This window comes from Buteo buteo, chromosome 3 (assembly GCF_964188355.1).
Source record: "Buteo buteo chromosome 3, bButBut1.hap1.1, whole genome shotgun sequence".
Lineage (NCBI taxonomy): Eukaryota > Metazoa > Chordata > Aves > Accipitriformes > Accipitridae > Buteo > Buteo buteo.
Genome location: NC_134173.1, coordinates 42265770 through 42285913, shown reverse-complemented (window position 1 = coordinate 42285913; position 20144 = coordinate 42265770). Strand labels below are relative to the sequence as shown.

At 38.4% G+C, this 20144-nt stretch overlaps 1 protein-coding gene across 8 annotated transcripts in view; it reads left to right on the top strand.

Annotated features, from left to right (window-relative positions):
- The window catches only part of NCOA2 (nuclear receptor coactivator 2), a 198746-nt gene that overhangs the window by 99282 nt on the left and 79320 nt on the right, over positions 1 to 20144 (top strand). For 6 of the 8 annotated variants that reach the window (XM_075023434.1, XM_075023426.1, XM_075023427.1 and 3 more), the window contains 2 exons: positions 17779 to 17880; positions 18805 to 18977. In XM_075023434.1, coding sequence (XP_074879535.1) covers positions 17798 to 17880; positions 18805 to 18977 — 256 coding nt within the window. In that variant the 5' untranslated portion in view covers positions 17779 to 17797. Of the gene's footprint in view, positions 1 to 838; positions 2431 to 17778; positions 17881 to 18804; positions 18978 to 20144 lie in introns of those variants that run through there. The other 2 variants (XM_075023431.1, XM_075023433.1) reach the window with 2 other exon arrangements.

Genomic DNA, 20144 nt, shown 5'->3' with positions numbered 1-20144 from the left:
TGTGTGTTCTTGTTAAAGCTTATTTTCCTTCTGGTGCTTGTCTATTAATATATTTTCCTGAATATCAGAGATGCTTTCTGTAATCCTCACATTTTTTCCCACATTTGTATCATTTTCCAATTTAACCAGTATGCTTGATGCACGTTCCTTCAGCTAAGGAATTAATACAGAAAATGCAAGTGACAATTTGTTTTAATAAAAGAAAGTTAAGATTGCAAAGCAGTTCTTGTTCTATTGGGCTTAAAGTTATATGTGCTCCGAATAATGTTCATTTTGCTTACCCTATGTAGTGTGGCGCTTTGAGATGGAAGGACATACTTAGAAAGCACTGGCAAAAAAAACCCCTCTCAATTTAGTGTATATGTTTATATGTTTTTCTGCTGAATGTAGTGTATTATATAGCCTCCTTTTGGAACCAGATTATTTTCTCCTGGACTGAGGCTCTTTCTCACAGATTCTCTCTAAAGCATGGAAAAGGGAAGAGTAGAAAAGAGGATTCATGCTGCTACAGAAAGGACCCCATTCCCGTTTCGTTTCCAGCTCCTCAGCCGCAGAAAGGTTATGCCTCAGCTTTGATCGTAGCCCAGGAGCAGGGATCCCCCAGAGCCTTGGGCAGGGCCCCTTCCCTGAGGAAGGCTGTCTCTGGGGAGAGGATTAAACAGAAAAGGTGATGGGCAACGTTGGCAAAGATGGTGTGTGCGGGATAGCCACTATTTCATCACAATTTCCACCTTATTTCCCTACAAGTACAACCACAGTCTCTAGCACTAACCTTTTCAATTTCTGGAGAAACTGTAAGTTTATGATCAATGTCGTCTTTAAGGAGAATGATCTGGTGTAATGGGAAAAGATGGAAGTAAAAGGAGAAAATGAGATAATTCTGTTTCCTAATCAGATTGGAAAAGAGTAGGTATAAAGCTGCAAAAATTGTTTTGCGGGCTTGAAAATTACTTTAAGATGCTTCATCCACAGCTTTCTTAAACAGTTTGCAAACCCCAACACTGAAATGTCAGCTGAAAGGCTGTGCCGGTCCGTGCCCTCTTGCAGTGCCCAGCGCTGTCAGAGGTGGACAGACCCGGGGGGAATAAATTGGATGTCTTTATGCTGTGCACCAAGGTAACAGGGAAACAGTGTGCTAGCACAGATGAGGAAAGGTTCTGCTTTCAGCCTGTGAAATATTTCAGTGAAGGTAGAACAGAGCAGTATGTTTGCTTGTATACTTTGCCTTTTACAAGCAGGAAACCTTCTGAACAGTGAGGTGCAAACCCGTCCGGGGCTTGGCGCTCAGGAGGGATGTGAACTCTGAAGCTAAAGCTTAGGTAGGTTTCCCCACTGGGCAGTGTATTTAAAACATGCTTAAGATGTTTGTCAGGGTACTGAGCTGAAGTAAGATAAATGATGTTACTTTAAAAAAAAAAAAAAAAAAAAAAAGAAGAAAAAGGGAAGCACACTGGAGTTTGTAGTGCAGATCATTTGTTACTTATGCTTTTTCGTATTTGCAGGAGAGTTGGGTGCTGGGAGGAGTTGAACCATACGATGTTGCTGAGAGAAGAGTATTTATTGCAGCAGAACTAAAATTAAGAGCAAAAAATTAAAGTACTCTAGGGGGAAAAGAGCAATTCTGGCATGCCATCTATTCAGTATTAAGCGTGCTTAATATTCAGTTTAGTCTCATATGACATGTTTATGACCAGTGTGTGTGCCCCAACGAAGGCACTGCCTAAAACCGTATTTGTTAATTAGGTTTGATGCAAGAAGTAGAGAGAGCGCACGCATTCCTCTTCTCCAACAGCACAGTTTGCTTTTCGATAGAGGAAGATGCAAAATGATTTCAAGTGTGCCGGGTTTGGGTTTCTCCTGGAGTCGTACCCTTAAAATCAGCAGAAGGGAGGGAGGGGAGTTACTCTGTCTATTATCATCAAGCTCTGCTAATGTAGCCCGGGCGCCACGTGACTGCAGAAAAGGCTATTATCTCAATGAAAAGGAAACTGCTTTTTAGAGCAGCAACAGAACAGAAGCAGGAGGAATTTTCGAGTACTCCACCATGCTGGATTGTCAAAGGGGGATCTCTCTGATCAGCAGTTAGGGAAGGATTAGCGTGGCCAGTTTGTCAGCTGTCATTAGAAGCAGATGACAGAGATGATAAGCTGCTGTGTGCGCACGTCCTCACTCAGCATGTGCTTTGGTTTACATCAAGACATAACACTGGTTTGGGATAATGGAGAGCTGATATTTTTAAGGCTGTAAATTTACTGGTAATTGTCTCCTCTTTTTTTTTTTTTATTACTCTTTTTTCCTTTTTTTTTTTCCTCCTCCTGTTTTTAATAAAAAGCCAATGTGATGGATGGGGAATTTATCTACATCTTGATCTGAAGACGCAGAAATACTAGTGAGATCTGCCTTCAACTGCAAAGGCTGGAAGACGACAAGGTGTGTTTCTGAAGTGCCGTGACTTCATTGTTAGTGCTCTCTTTTTGCACGTATGTGTGCTCCCATGTGAGCATTGTAGGTGTCTGGATGTTGGGGGGGGGCGGGCAAGGGAGGTGTAGTTTTGGGGGGGTGGGAGGAAAAGCTAATTTCTTTTTGAGCAAGAGAGTTTAAAGATAATGTTTCTAAATAACAAATACAAAGAAATAATGTAAATTTGATTCTCCAGTTTCTGTAGTTTCCCCCCTTTTTAACGGCTACAGGTGTACTTGTGGTTGCCTGTGACAGTTTTATGGGTTTATGAGGCTAAATATATCTTAGTCACTGCACAGGAAATATTTTTGTAAGCAAGTTTTCTGGCATCCAGAATAATACGCAAACCCATCTATATTTTCCCACTGTCACGAGGAGGTGGAGCCTGAGAGTGTCTTTTCATTGCAGTAATTACTATTCAATATTCAGTAATTTCTATGCACATGAAAAAAGTACAGAGTAAGTCAGACTGAGACATTTTTGCAATAAAGCTTTCTCTTTCTGACCAAGAGCTTCAGTAGAAAAAACACACTAAAACATTCATAGTCGTTATATAACTTTCTCTCTAATCTTAATAGTTTTCTTTACAAGTATGTGATCCCGTAAACAGAATGACATTCAGTTAATCTTCAGACCTCATATTTATCTCATGGTTATGCATGCTGATGTCATTAAATATCTTGGCAGTATTTACCTTTCTTTTAACCTTGGGAGGACAACATTTAATATTGCAGATTAATTAAATAATAATATCCCCTGAAAAAGGTTATAGATGGTTACTTGTAGTAAGTGAAGATAGTATGCTGTCTCCCCTGCTCAGGAAGTTATTGCAGGCTTGTTGGCTTTATTTTCCTGTCGTACACAGCATTAAGCCCAGCATTGCTCGTTACCTCACAGCAATACACTAATTCTGGACCACAAAAAAAAAAAGATAAGATGAAGTGTTTGGATTTGCGTAGGAGTGCTGATTGTCACTTGCCTAGAATTTTGCCTCCAAAGTTAAGGGCAGGATTGCGAAGATGCATATAACTAGTCATTACTGCAGCGCGCTGGCAGTTTGCTAAAAGTGTGTTTTCCCAGATTCATATTGAAATGGTGGTGACTATCATGCTTAGAATCCGTTTAATAATTAACTAAATACATACAGGAAATGCCTTAGTTTATTTTATTTAGGACTTTGAAAAACTCATGCTACTTTGAGATAGGAGGGGGGAAGGAAAATATTATTGTTTTTCAAATTAACGTAGAATGTGTTTGAAGAGACTTTATTTCATACTGTGAGGGCAGAGCCAGAAACATAAACAAGTTAGCGCTATTTATTTGCTTGTTCTCTTTTGTCTTGGTTTGATTATTTTAATTGCAATATACCTACATCTTGATACAGAGGCCTGAGGCAGGCGGTGCCATTGAGTAGAGGCTTGAGAGCCCGTCACGTTCGTGGCACCAAATGTCGAAGCCGCAAGAACAATGAAACTTCCTCTCTGCTTCTTGTGTTTTCTTCCTTTATTTCATTACGGAAGATCTAACAAGATAGCGGGGGCCGAGTAGTGCATACTGAAAATGTTGGCACCTATGTTTTGTAGAAAAATAGATTTTTGTTGCTTGTATGGTCATTTTGATTTGCCTGATGCCTTTTAGGATGTATTAAGGGGGGAAATTTGAACAAAATCAACCTTTTGTGTAGACTGTGTTCCGTGGCTCCGTGTTCTCACAAAACTCAAGTTTGGGTGTTTTCTTTCATAAGCAATTTCTTACAGAAGTATAGTATGTAGCATATATAAAACTTCAAACATTATCTTTGACCAGAGTAATTTTGTTTGCCCACTCTTCAAAATTCTGTATGCTACTGTAGTCATAAAGGTTACACTGGTAGTGTTCAAAAAGTTTTGCGCCCCCCCTTTTTTTTTTTCTTCTTTGTTGTTGTCATCTTTGTAAGGTAAATTTCTTGTGCAAGGAAGGAGGGAAGACATGACTACATTACAAAATACACCATGTTGTAAGAAAAAAACCCTTCTTGGAAAGTCTGAGCTCTTAGCACGATATTTAATAACAAATGTCATTAGGAAATCAGCTGGCTGGTTAGATTTTTCAGTGCGATTTTATTTAGTTAGTTAGACTAGGAACAGGGGAAAAAAATGAGGAAAGGTGTGAAAACAACCTTGATTTTCAGAATCTACTTCATTAAAAAATGCAATAAATTTGTTAGCACACTACTACAGAATAGCCACATAATTGCAAGAAGAAAGCTGAGTTAAGGACTGAGGACTGGTCTACAAGCCAAGCTGTCTGAGCTGAGTAAACGAGAAGACTGTCTGTAAGTTGATAATCACTGTACCTGCAAGGAAATCCCAATGGAGTTGTCTTACTGCCTGCATTCCTCCTTAGCTTTTCTTACTCGCTTACGTTCAGCTGTGGCAGGCCTAGAAGGATGCCTGAATTGGACTAAAAATTATTATTAGCAAGTAATGCTTTAGTCTCTGAAGGTGAGAGGTAAGATTTGAAAGCCTGTGTCTTTCAGAAGTGAGCTACTCTCAATGCCTGGGAGACTGCGGCTGACCCTGCGGGTAGTTTCTCTGATAGCTGGAGTTGTACAGTGAGAGATTGGGAAGGGCTGGCTGGGATGTGAGGATACAGAGTGTAAGGAAGACCGCAGGAATTTGATGAAAATCCTAAATGAAGAATCAAACCAAAAGTTTATGGTAAATGCACTTAATTTGCAGTGTGTGTTGTACCTGAATCTCCTCTTTGCTGTTCCCATTTAATTTTTTCCTATGCACGCTGTCCCTAAACAAACTTCATCAAGATTCTGTAGTGCTCTGATTTTCCATTCCTGATAGCATAGGCTGTTGTGATTGAGCAACCATTTAACACAAGATTCTCATTAATAAACTTCTGTTGGAACTGCATGGTAATAAAATTATTTTTGTTGCTTTTCCTGAAGTTTTTCCAGGTGTTCAGTCCAACTAGTTTTAAATGTGTTATTTTTACTTTGGGGCAGTGTATTGCAGGCTTCTGGTCAACTCCTTCTCTGAATGTAGTGGGTGTTTCTTCCCCTCTTTAGTAATTATATTTCATTATATTCCAAAATTAAAAATACTTGGAATATATGCTAATTCATTCTTAGCACTTGTGGTTCTTCTTTACCTTAAATGGTTTCATTATTAACACAAATTAATTTCAGGTTATTTTTACAAAGAGAATAAAATGGCTGGTAATGAACATTCAGCTTTAATAGTAGACTAACCTTGTTTTCCTTGGGCTGCAGGATACAAGCATAGTTGTGTCAGACCCATGGAGTGATTTATGTCCTACAAAAGAGAGAAATAACAGTTTGACATCTTCCTCTAGTAGACTTGGAGGAAAATCCAAGCTTCAGTGAAGTCAGTGATAAAATGCTGATTTATTTCAATTGAGTCATAGCATCCCCTTAGAACTCTTCATCTTTTTCCAGAGTGTCATTTCTGCTGTTAAGGGAGCTGTGGTAAAGCTTATAAGGTGTTGCCTGTAAGTGTTGTGGAGGCCAAAGGTATATATGGATTTAAGAAGGAATTAGGCACAACTGAAGACAGGTTCAGAGGGAGGAGGAGGGACAGCAACACCACAGCTAAGCTTGAACCACTGATTGTCAGAGACAGAGAGAGGAGACACCAGGGGAAAGGATCATTCTGCAGCTGCCTTGTACTTTTTACTGAGGCATCTGCTATTAACTTCCATGACAGACTAGTCACTAACTAAATGTCTCTTTCATTTGACTTATACAGCTATTCCTATGTATGTTTTATTTGGTCATAGTCTGTATTCATATATAAGTGTGTGTGTATATGGCAGTTGACTAACTAAAGCAACAAGATTTTTGAGTCGTGTTTTCCTTTTAAATGCTTTAAAATGACAATTAAACTTTCATCTTCTTTTGTTATTGCTGGTTGCGGTATTTTACTAAAGCAAATAGAATGAAGACCGACATGAAATTTGAAGTCATTAGTAATTGTTATTTGTGTTCATCGATCAGTTTTTAAACTCATGGGTGTATTAAGAATGTATTTGATTAGGGTGTACAGGCTACTATGGACATTTAATTTTTATCAAGTTAATTGTACTTCGTAAGTGTTTGCAAGACACTTGTGGGTGGCTCTAGCATAATTTATTCTATTAGTTTTGATTTTTGTGCTTAGTAACAATGTGTGTAGTTAGTACTCTCAATGGCTTTGCCAAGAGTTTGACATACATCTAACATACATCTGTATTAAGTACAAAACTGTAATTCTGCATATTGGGAGATGATACAAGTATAATCTTTTATGCGTATAGCTGTACTGTCTCAAAAACCATGTATTAAATTGGTTGTTCTTCCAACTTTAATAAGAAAAGAGTAATAATTTTTTTTTTTACTTCCCAGCTCTTACACTGCTGCTCCAGTACAAATGGATGATACTGGCATGGGTACCAGTATCAGCAGGAAGCACCTGCTGAGGGGAACTACCTGTTCATGCAAACACGGGATAGGGGCCAAACTCCCTCTGGTCTCTCCCATAGCATCCAGGACCATGTCCTTGTCACCAGGGCACCATCTAGGACCAGGGCTGAGGCAAACCACCTTAGGCTGAGGAAGGACACCGAGTTTTCCAGGGGAGATGCTCTAAATGCATTTCAGAGGCAGAGAGGATGGGTAAGCCAGGCACTGTACTGAAGAAGATGACTTGGGTATACAATTTCAAGAAGTGATGCAGGGTTCTGAATCCTGTGTGGGCACCAGCCACATCCCTGACTGACAGAGGATGTGAACGTGAAGTCGAATTCACCTCATAGCCAGCTGTTAACATTACTATGACTGTCTGTGGCCGTTTCTGGAGCTGAGTGCTAGCATTTATTTAACTTGAACATAGGTCTGTTGTTAACTTCCAGCCTTCTGGAACAAAGTGGCTTGACTTCTTGATTCTTAAATTGAAACTTTATTGTTATACACTGTTAACTTATATGCATGCTTATGAGAGCATCTCAATGTTTTAGAAGGAAGTGTGGAGTATATAGGTGTTACTTGTAGGTAGGTATGTGTGGAGTATGTTATTCGTTCGCCATGATAACAATGTCAAAATGTGTAGAAATGCTTTAGGTAATGTTTAGGTACACTTCTTGCAAATCAGAGTTTTAATGCAGTGCTTGGCATTTGAAAGAATGGCCTGAAGTTTCAATATGCTTCCTAGTAATAGGTGGTTTGGTAGAAGAGAAAAAGAAACCCTCTTAGTGCGGCAGCTACGTGTAAATCAGTAACATGAGTTCAATTTTTCATTAGGCACCAGAGAAGAACAGAGGTGGGCTTTCGGAACTGCCACAAAAATTTCAGTAAGGTCATGTGTTTTCAGTAACAGTATCTACTCTGGGACTGAAGGAACATTATTTTGACGACCAGGTTAGAGCTATGAAAGGTGGCATGCAACATAAGCATTTCTTGCTGAGACTTCAGTGCAAGCTTGGGTTGCACATCACGTTGTACCTTAGAGTGTAGAGGTGCTACCTTCTGGGGACCAGGAGGACCAACACCTCTCTAGCTGTGTGAAGTCATTGAAACTGAGATTGATAAGTGATGGAACTCTAATTCAAATATGATAGGTTTGATATTTCTGTGTATAGGTTCAATAAGTCTATGGATTACTTACTGTATACAACTGATGCAGAAACACAGTGCTGTTCTCTCTGGCTTGCCCTCGGCTTTTTACTTTTTACCCTTTTGGAACCCAGTTTCCTGAGCTTTTTATTAATGGAATATGTTTTATCTAAAGTAAACAGACTGGTATTTGACAGGCAGTTAACTGTCAGGAGTTAAGTCCTAATGTAGGCATGCCCACACCACAGAGATGCTTAAATGCCCTTGTCTGTTGTGATCTGTCATATTTTTCTCACTGCTAAGATAGGCATCTTGAAAATCACACTGAACTGTATAAGCTTACTGGTATTGTAAATAATGTATACATTTCTATCAGTTATATTTATGAGATTAGAAAATGTTCCTGGATTTGAGTTTTTCCATGGTGCCTTACACTTGTGAGAGCAGTTGTTTCACTCTTCCCCTCTCTCTGGTCTGGTTTTCCCCTTGCTCTTTGGTAGTTTCTGGGGGGTGAAAGTTCGTGTGGGAATTTCAGTGGACAAGCAACAGTTTTGAAACTGAGATTGGCAGAGAGGACTCAGTAGGAGTTAAAATATGCTTAACTCACTGTTCCAGAAGTATCATCAACTGGAAATGAAAGCTATTTAAATACAGAATTTCCTATAATAATATCCTTTTCTATGTTGTTAGATTTGCTTCATTTGTCAGCTATGCTATTCACAGTTTTACTTTCAATCACAGTAGATTTGAAATACTAGGCTTCTGAATCAGTCTCATAAGTAAAGTTGTTAATAATTGTGAACTATAAGAAAAATTCTAGATTAAATAAACATGGGAATTTGGACTCCTCCTTTTCTAGTGAAAATGCTTGCAGGCTTAATATTTTCTGCAGCCATGGTTTGATACTTATCAAATGCAACCTAGAAGGTTAAATGGTTTTTGAATGACTTGTGTTTTCTTTTTTCTTTTTTTTTTTTTTTTTGAACTTAGCTACCCATGACAAACAAAAGGATGCAAGAATGACTGGCATAGATAAAACTAATGTTCTGGCATTGTATTTTGTTTTATAATCTGGTGTTTTAAGGGGAGCTTTAGTGGTATTAAGCTACATTTCTTTTGTCCTTGAGTATCAAGTATCAGAAACAATTCTTGATAACAAGAGAGAGGTAGAATCCCAAACCTGAAATTACAATAGAGTCTCGAACAATTTTTTGCAGTAGTACCACCTGCCTCCTCTTTGATGATGTTTTGGTGAAAACAGACCTTTTCCTCTTTAAAACTGGAAATGGAGCAGACCTCATGTATGTTATATAAAAAATTGGTACTTTCTTCCTCTGATGTTTTTTTCTCTGTTGTCTTATTAAAGCCTAGTCTTGCTATTCCTGGGCATATTAGAGGTAGCTGACGTAGGCTAATCCGTAAGCAGCTGAGTGAGTGGCTCTGTTAAGAGCCTTAGCCTATGGGAATACAGAAGGTAGGAGCCATCTTACAGTGCTGGAGTCAGCCTGGAGGGGTTTTTGCAAAGACTCAAGCAGAACCAGGGGTTCCTCAAACCCGTGGTTTTGAGTAGCTGAGAAAAACCTCTTTCTCCTTCAAGATTTAGGTGGATTTTAAAGAAAGTCCTATTAAATACCAGTCTGTAACACTCAACATTAATGTTAGCCATTTATTTGATTGTTACAGCATGTGTTAAAGAGCTGCTGCTGCCCATTTGCAGCCTAATGTGTTTATTAGACAGTCTTCCCAGTGGCATCTTGAAGTGTCTTTCAGGTAAAAAATTCATGAGCATTATTGGCTTTCAGGCTGCAAATGGAATATGTCTTCTTCTTACTGTCTAATACACCACTCTTAAAGCCATTACCCAGGAGTGAGGGAAAAGATATTGTTGAGGAAGGAGCCTTTGGCTTAAACATTTGTTTATAGTCTGTTACAGCTTTTTGTAGACTGAGCAAAAATGTGAGTAGTAGGTGTTGGAGCCAGTTTTTTGTTCTTTCATATCCAGGCTCAATGGCATTTGCTAGTAAATTATGTTCCTTTTCTTAATTATAGTTTGTGGAGTTCAAGAATACAGTAGAATTTAGTAAATATTACCATAAATCTTGTTTTAATGGTACCTCTAACAGGCTGTCTTTCAAATGAAATTGTATCTTCTAAGTAACAAGTGTTATTTTCAGATGGAAAAGGCTGCAGGTGCCCATCAGATTTTAGTACAAGTACTTTAAAGGTGACTAGAGTTTTTCAGCTGGCTGCTACCACCTTCCTTATAGAAACTCTGTTTTCTGTTTTTGCTTTATACTGCGTGACTGTTGTAGGGTGGCAAAAATTTTAGGCAGTTTCATCTATAGTGAAAGTGGTAGTGCTGTTTCAGGAAAAAAGCATACCCTTGAATAAATTAATTTATATTTTTAATGTGAGGTTACCATCGCCAACCAAGGTGTTGGACACCTTACTTATTTTGGCAGACTGGCATTGGTTTGTCTGGGGTATATCCCAATTCTAGGTGTTCAGTGATGAAAGATGGGTATAGTAAGTTGGTTGTAGAACACGTGGCTTTTGTATACCAGGCACGCAGGAGGGTGGTTTAATGTATCTTTAACTTTCTTTTCTGTCAAACCTTTTAGTGGTGGATCTCTTGCTTTAATTTAATTTTACCAGACAATACAGTCTTTTTTTCCCCGCTCCTTTTATTTCCCTTGATTTTTACCTGTATTTTTTTACTCTTTTCCAAACCCTTATCCATGTCTCCCTGGATTTGTCGAAATACCCATGCAAGAGAAAGTTTGCACATGAGGAGGCTGAGCTTTTCGGAGCACAGTGTGGTGTGTGGGGCGGGCAGGCTCAATTAGCTGATTAGGATTCTGATGGGTGCTACAATGAATAGTACTGGGAGTCAAAGCAACCCTTCCTCCTGAACTGCTGTGGCTCACCAGTAAAGGGTTGGCCTTAGGCTCCAGTGACTCCAGTCTCTGATCTAGCATCTTATCCTGCCTCTGACAGCGATTTCCTTTGGGGCCAGGGAAAGTGGCTAGCAAATGTTGCCTTCTTCAAAAGGGTTGAAGATTGCAGTATGTATCAATATTAGATATTTTCTGATTCAGAAAGGGAGCCAGTGAAAAAAGAGTTCATAAGCAGGAAAAAATGTGAAGAATCAGAAGTTGCATGTGACTTCCAACTTTCCTCTGGCTTCTACCAGAATTAATGCTATACAGAGTACATCAGTAATTTTGAAACCAAGACTGAAAGCTTCTAGTCATGAGAACTTCACAGGAAAAAAGTATGAATTATAATGGATGTATGTTTGAGTTTATAATTAACCACAGGAATATGAGCTGGTTGTATTTTTAAATTGGGCTGTTAGAGAAAATTTTTGCCAAACTTTTCACTGTCTTGTAATATTTTGGGCCAGTAAACAGTATTTTTGCTGTTTTGTTACTCAATAAGACAGTGACTTTAAATCACTTCTGTATTTATCAGTTGTATGTACACTAAATGCATATATTGGTGTGCTGGAAGGGTGGTAGTATAGTCCTGCTACCTGATTGTCCGCTATATGGTAGTTTACCTTTTGTTTGCTACTTTTCAGATTGAAACAGCAGCTTTGAAGGTGTAATCCTCATTTATTCTTTAACTGCATTTGTTAGGCTTATAATAAATCTGACAGTTTAACGGGCCTTGTTTGGAAGATGGCCTGCCCTGATAAGAGATAAAATGCACATTATCTTCTTCTACATTGAGTCTGGATGATTAACTGGATTCACTGATGCTGAGGATCAGTGCTGGAAGGTTTAGTCTGCATACCATGTTCCTTCACAGCATTTGAGGAATGGAGGTGATGTTACAAATTCATGCTACTGATTTGTGCTAGATTTTTTTCTGTCTCCTCCTTCACAGGGCCTCCGATTTTCTTTTTCTCTCTCGTGTGTTTTATTTTTGGGTTTACATTGTTTTATTTTTTTTCCCTTTGAAAGATGAATGTCCTGTAAAAATATGTTTACTATTGCTTTATAATTAGGTTAAGTCTCTCTGTGTACTCTCAACTTAGAGCGGTTGCTGGTAGAGGATGTGAAGGAGGATGTGCTGTCACGATGAGAGCAGAAACTATTGTTTTATTACTGATAACGAGAAAAAAAGAATTTAAGCCTCTCTCAGGCTCTGTCGTTTCAGTCTCCCAACATCTGGTAGAAACTGGTTAGGTCTCAGTGACTGTAATTACTAACATACACTGCCCAAGAATTTATTAGTTTAATTTTTCAGTGTTTGTGATTTACATTTAACAGTTGGAAAAATTAGGCAGTGATTTTGCCTATTAGGATTTTGGATGCTTAGGCCTGTGGTAGCGAAACGGAGAGAGCAGGAAAATACACTTATGGTGTTAAATGTAAATACAAAGAAAGTATTTACTTACCTGAGATGCCCTGTCGGTACAGGTCATCTGTTGGACCCTAAAATTAGTTCTTTAGGTATTCTTAGTAATAGTAATTCTGCCTCCCTAATTACATCCTTCCTTGTATGAAAATTCTGTGGTGAGTGAATTTATCTTTCCATTGCTCCATTGCTCCTCATTGATGCCCAGTGGAATTGAAGCTTGAGGGGCATCTGAGTCAGCATTAAAAGTTCGGCTCTTAGTTACTGTTGTAGGGGTTTTTTGTAGGACAAACAGAAAAAATCTTAATATATATTGAGAAGAAAAATCTGCTACCACCACTGAAGGCAAAATACTAATCCCACAGTGGGATATTATGTTTGTATTTTGGAGTGCAGTACAGCTCCCAAACAACTTACACAATAAAAAAGGGAGTGCCTGGTCTTGCATGACAGTTCATTCTGGAAGACACGCATTCAAATTCAGCTTTGTAAGACATTTTCTTTCAAATAAAAATTGGTTTAGTTCAGCATCTGACATACCATTATTTTTTTCATTAACAAACATATGTCTCCATCTCTCTCTCCTCAATGCAATGATTACTGCTGGTTTTGTTTTTACTAATTCCCAATTTGGTTAATCCTTTTCCTATTCTATACCATGCTAGATAAGTCTTACCCACTTTTTCTTGATTTTTGTTTCAGAAGACATATGGTAGAGCTGATACTACATTTCCATTTCTTCTAAAGCACTAAATGAACTGAACTGTTCAATTTCTTTATCTTTCTTCTTTCTGGAAATTCCTGCAGAGATGTATAAAAAGATCAGAGGAGCAGGATGAATGCTGCTTTCTAATCCAAGGTAGTTCCCTATAGGAGAGGTTTGTTGGAGTAAAACTTTGAGTCTCTGACTTGTCATTCTACTTGCAGTGGCTTCAGTTTTGAATTGTCGTGTTTCCTGGAAAAATTCAGACTTCAAAATTAGGAGTTTTATTTTCTGGTCTGAGAAACTATCTACATGGTTCAGGAGCCTAAGAATATTTAGTACAACTTTAAAAGTTCCTAAATTATCTTGTTAAAAATACTAATTTATTTAATGTTATGAATTTTTGTGTATTATAAAGCTATTAGTATTAATGAATAACCAAGAAACTTTGAGATGTATAAATTAATGTGTATGGAGGCAGTTAGGGCAGAACGTAAAAAGTGCTTTATGCAGTTTAGCTGCTCCTGACCCACAAATGTTTGTTTGCATGTCTAAAATTCATCTATCAATTCAATCTAAATTCATGAGGTTTTCCCCTTCTCACTTGAAAGTTTCCTAGGTGCCTGCTTTTCGGTACTACATGTGCCCAGAAGTACTTTCTTCCAAAAAATGTGATTTCAGTTCCTTGCTTATGTCACATTAAATTTGTAGAGGTACCTAGACCCTCCAGAGATCTTCATCTAGTAGTATGCATAGACCCTGAATGTGAATTAGCTCATGGAAAAAATTTGAAATGGCTTTCTTTTTAAAAGACATGAGGAAACTGGGAGGGTACTCAACTCTTTGATTTGACTTTGTTAGAGTCATTGCTGAGAAATGGGAGATCGAGGTTTGCTACCTTCCTCAACCTAAGGGATTCAAACCTCAATCCATTGTGTCTTAAGGCAGTGTTTGAACTACTTACCTGTGAGTTTAGTGGTATGGGCTACACACCTGAAGATTCCTGCTGCACTGGAATAGTTAATTAACTTTGCCCTCTTTGCTTCATAAATGTGCAGTTTTGGCAAGCAGATAGCCTACCACCTAGGACGCTGTCCTGTGTAATGAAAAATACAGGCTTGAAACCCCTCTGCTAAGAGGGAACTAAATCTCCATCGCCCGGTTTCTGGCTGGTTTAGTTGGTATGTAGTATTATGGAAGAGCAGGAAAGCAGATTATCTATCCACAGCTTCTAAAAGGTGATTCATGCTCATTTCTTCTAACTCAGGAGAGGATTTTAGTTTCTGAATCCCAAGAGAATAGCAGAACTTTACCTATCCCAATCAGCCCCTAAATCCCTAGGGAGATAGGGTTTGAGGGCACATCCTTTTGATTTTAGTACTGTGTACTAGATATTGCTGAATGACTTTAATTTTGGCCTGTGAGCCTTTTTTGGATTGTCTTAATATGATCTGTCTAACTCTCCACTTTCCAAGGCACCTAACTCTGGATTTTGCACTCTGCTCTGGAGCACAGGCACCAACAACACAGGAGCTGCAGAGCCGATACAGATCTTTGAGGTATAGAAAGTGATTTTTAATGAAGACATAGGGGAGAGCAGAAAGCGAACACGGTAGTAGGTGGTAGATTTCCAGAAAAACTTTATGATGAATAAAAAGAAATGGGTAACTCATTCTAAGAAAAGACTGATAAATGCTGCTGAGAGAAAGACGTAACGGCTTGAAAGTGCAAACAAAAATAAATAAATAAACTGTTTGTTTAGAACCTTTACTGTGTTTAATAAGGAGAAAAGAAGGTGCTAGTTTCCTAAGAATGATACCACTTATGTTCCCTTAAATGCAGAAGGATGAAGTTTAGTTGTTTATGGTGGGAGGTTAGTTTTAATGTGTCCTCCGAAGGCTGATACTGTAGACCTAGTGAAGTTCCTACAGAATAGCATCAGAGTGAATGCCAGAAGAATTGAGCTATGCATTGGTGGGGCTACTGGTGAAACTTTGGTTCCTGCAAAAATAAACTTCCCTTTGAAGTAAGTCTGACAGGGTAGGTAGAATAACTGTCAATAACTGTTCCTATTTGCTTTCTTAGGGAGGAAGGGAGAGTGGAGGGGGTTGTTCCCCCTAAATGCTTACCTCTGACTTTAATTCTTACTGCTCCAGGGGGAGAAGATGACAGCTGAATGTTTGACAGGTTTTTGTGAATTGTCATGCTTGCTTTTCTGAAGAAAAATAGTTAACAGGTTTATATTTCTCAGGTATTACTTGGGAAGCATGAGAAATGAAGGAATTCCCCAGCCTAGTTTTTCTTCTGAACTTCAGGTCACCATCTGAGTCTGGCTTGGAGATCAGATGATCTTGGGAATGTACAGCTTTCATCATGCTGATGATTTTTTCTCACCCTGGTCAGTGAAAAATTTAGTCATTGGAACAGAGCCCCAAGGACAGTTCCAGCTCTCCACTGACAGAGATGTGGAACTGTGGTCTCCTCACCAATTCTCTTTAATTATTGTCACAGTTTTCTTAATAATATCTTGCTCCTTCGTTGGAGCTCTACTTGTGGTACTTATGAAACTGTGTATTTTCAAGAAAGTGCTTAGTTCCTAACAAATCAGATGAGTGTATATTTCTACTTTTGTACTTAGATAAATTAGGATGTGAATGACTGCTGGGGCTAGAAATCGGCAAAGCTCTGTAGTTGTTAAGGAACAGCCAGTGTCACAGACCACACTGGAGGCTGCGGCAGATGTTTCATGCTCTGCAGTAAGGTTGGCGTTGGTGTGGAGCTCTGAATGCTCTGACTGGGGTCACTGAGAGTTTTCCAGCAAGTACTGAATGATAGAGTTTGTGATGGTACATCTTCCCTTTGAGAGCTCAGCTCTGCTCCGCTGCAGAACCAGGGCCTTCTTGCTCTTCTTACAGTGGGTTGTTCTCCAAACGTTGGCAGTGTGTTTGTGCATGTAGATATACATATGTGTGTATAGACTCAACAGAGAAAAAGATAAATCCAGACATTTTTCAAATAGAATCTGATACCATCCATGTCAAAGACCAGCTGGGAGCTATATGTTTCAGGCATGATCCAGTCTTCTTCATGAAACTTGACCAGTATATAGAAAAAGGAAAATGACTCTGCTTTTTCCGCAAACTGGTTAAAAAGTATTTTCAGTACAAAGAAAGGATTTTTTTATTCCTCTTTGTGTTTGTTTTTTTTTAATTTAGAAAAATGTTAGATGGTGTTCAGTTCTGAATCTGAGATGGCTCCGAGTCTTCGTCTGCTTGCTCAAGTTTCAATAAGTAGCCTTTCTCAGTATCCCTGCAGAACTGCTTGGATCTTAGTGTCCAGGCGGTTTCTGTCAGTATCCTCATTCAGCCAGTTCATTGGGAAAACTAAGATTTCCAGTGTGAACATCCTATTTCCAACACATACTCTGGCTGCTAGATTTTATAAAGTGTTGAAAAAGAAAAGGAGAAGGGGACTGCGGTTTTAACCCATAGCAGTCGTCTCATTAAGTTCAGTGCATGGCTGACTGGGCCAGCAGAGGGAAGGGAGCTGGTAGGGCAGAAATGAAGGGCTTGAGGGAGGTGGCGAACCCCCTTGTTTTGACACCCAATTTCCATTTTATGCCAGTCTGAAGTGATCATAGAATTATGGGCTCCAGCTCTTATTTTAACATGGTATGAATCACCTCCTGGAGACACTTGCCTTCTTCATGGCCCTCTTGTTTATTTTTCTGCTAATCCCAAACAATACAGGAGCTCTCTGAAATGTCTGGCAGCATCTCTGCCATCATCCTTACAAAACTGGCAGCAACTAGGCAGATGGTGAGCTAGGACTGCCCTGTCTTGCGTGAGCTTTTTGATCATTTACATCATCTCCCTATGCCCTTTGTAATAGTGGTTTCTGCCTCCAGAATATTGGTACCTACTGAGGAGTATGTAATCTGGGGCAGGTGAGTTTCAGGTGCTCCTACAGTTCATAGGACAACAGACGGCCAGGAGCGAGGCAGGATTTCCACAGGCTGTTTATTGCACAAATTATAATAAGCTTGTGTTGTTTTAACACATGATAGCTTGACAAGTTATTTTCCTTATGAGGTAGATTTTATGTACAAAATATTTATCAGTTCCTCAGTGATCTCTAGTGTTGACAGATGTTTTGTTTCTATGATATTGTACATGTACTTGTGCAAGCATTTTTTTCTCATTTTTAACTAAAGCTGCATGTGCTGCCTTTTTATGTAGCTGGGATACATGTTTCATTTCATGTATTTCAGTTCTGTTGTATTTTTCTTGTTGTGTGGCACTATGGCTTTTCCTTTGTCTTTCCTCATGCAGCCTTGCAAAACTGCCATGAAAATTCAGCAACCCAGGCACAAAACGTACTTATCTGTTCTTACATAACTGGTAACAATCAAAGAGATGATAACACTTTGCTTGCCCAGCACAGATTTTCTTCTGAAGGAGATTTGTGTAGCATTTTGTGGCTTCATAAACACAGTGGTTTTATTGGTACCTTTCAAACAAACTCTATTTCAAATTATAGATTTGCTGAGTAAAAACTGAGTTGGGCATGGAACGAGAAACTTGGAAATATGAACACGGAACTCATGACTTTTCCACCATAACCCTTTCTTGCACTTTCTCCATTTTAGTTGCTGATATGTGTTCAAGATGAGTGGGCTGGGAGAAAATACCTCTGACCCATCCAGAGCAGAGTCAAGAAAGCGCAAGGATCCCGACCAGCTTGGACCCAGGTTAGACCATTTATATCTGAAGACACTGAAAGAAAAAGACTTAAAAAAAAAAAAAAAAAAGTTACATGTGCACTTACTTTTCAGTTAGAAAATGACAAACTTGCCATTCTTGCAAAGAGAAGTCAGTACCAAACTACTCTGATGCAGTAATTCTGTGTTGTTGTGGGTTTGGGATGGGGGGTGGGGGCTATTGTCTTTTATTATTATTTGTTTGTTTGTTTTGAATCCAGTGTAGTGCCAAAATACAGAATTTTGGTGACAATATAGGAGCTATGTAAAAATCTTTTTTGGCTAATCATTGCAAGGAGTCTTCAGTCACTCATTCTGGCAGTCTAAGATTTTTTTACCACCTCTTTTGTACGTCATAATCAGGGACTTGAAAAATATTTTTCAGTTTTATAGCAGTTGCATTACCAACACAAATTTTAAAGCATAACCACTCATTCACTGTTTTTTTCTTACAACTGCCTGTTGTAAATTCATAAGGAGGCAGGGAGTATGGATTGTTCGGTTTAACTTTTTAAGCTGTTTTATTTTCTCATACACTGTCTCTATATGATACTTCTTGGATTCTCAATGCCATGTGGAGGGGTACTTGTAAATGTTCAAATTCCTACCCCCCCCCCACCCCCCCCACCCCCCCCCCGGTCAATCTTCTGTTTTGAATTTCAAATCCCAAACCTCTTATGAAACAAAAAAAATGACTGTTGGGAAAAAATAACTAACATCTTTTTTAATGCTCCTTTCCTTGTTCCAGAGGAAACCTTTCTGCTTGAGAAACTTGCAAGTTATATTTTTGTAGTGAGAGAGGGCAGTTCTCTCTGTTTTCGTTAAACTACTCTCAAACCATTTGAAATCATCTTTGAGCTGGCCAGAAAGCAAGCAAACTGATATTAAATACATTTTTATAAACTCCTCTTTCAGCCCTAAAAGAAGCACTGAGAAACGCAATCGTGAGCAAGAGAATAAATACATAGAAGAACTTGCAGAGCTGATTTTTGCAAATTTTAATGATATTGACAACTTTAACTTTAAACCTGACAAATGTGCAATCTTGAAAGAAACTGTGAAGCAAATTCGTCAGATAAAAGAACAAGGTAAGAAGACTAATTAATTGACTTTGAATATTTTCTCTGTAGATTTTTACTTTATTTTTGGCAAACCTGATAGTCTCTTCAGCTTTTCTTTAGCAAATTCCCAGGTTTTTCATTAATTAATAATGAAAAATGCTGTAACATCATGTGAACGGAGTGTGTTAAGTATCATATTCAGTATTTTAAAAATAAGCTTGACAGAAAATTAAGAAATTGCTGAGAGAGAGGAAAAATTGGTCAGTCTGATGTGTGCATCTAATGGAATTGAAATCAGTTGTGCTTTTACAAAAGTTAAACTAGCAGATGGCTTTGGGGGGAAAAAAAAAGACTACTTACTCTTACATGGATGATGAATCCATGCAAAATATGAATAATCTAGGACAGTGGGGTATGAAAGTGTTCTGCATCCCCCCTTCTGCTTTCTTGTGTTGGTATGAATAGATATTGTGGACTATATTATCTGCGTCCCTTAAATGATGACATCATATCCTCAACTACAATAGATTTGAAACTATTCTAATCTCCAGATAGGGTCCTGTTATAAATGTAAACCAGAGAATGTGACAGTTTTCTTCCTGTTCTTTGTCTAGAAGATTAGTTTTGTATTTCTTGTCTTTTGATATATTTCCTATTTAAAGAAAAAAAACCAAATATTTTAGAAACTTTAAATTTTTGGAAGTGGGTTTTGTGGCACAGGTCTATCTGGGCAGGCATGAATAGCACTGCAGTTGTTTGGGGCAGATTCAAATTCTTAAAGTAGGTGCGTATCATTTTTCTTTTAATGTAGAAGAGTTCAGTCTCTTTATAAACTGTGTTTAGAGTGATTCCTTTGGTTTTCAAACACTTTAGTTAACATCTTTCACTTCTTCAGTATTCTGTGATTTCTGTGGGAAAATAATGCTTCCTTTTCCATACTGTATGTGTGAAGTTATAAAAGTGGTGATTACGTGTTGTATAATTTAGGTACAGATTTATTTCTAAAACAAGTAAGTAAGTAGATCTGCAGTTTCAGACATCAGTCTGTTCAAAGCTAAATGGAAAGTGGGAAGTGTCAAATTGTGTCAACTGCCTCCAAAGTGGCTCGAATTGATTACTCTTCGGGATGTTCCTATTTTTCAGCTTGTTCTCTTCTTATTGCTATTAGGTTGACATAATTTTTTACATGGATGT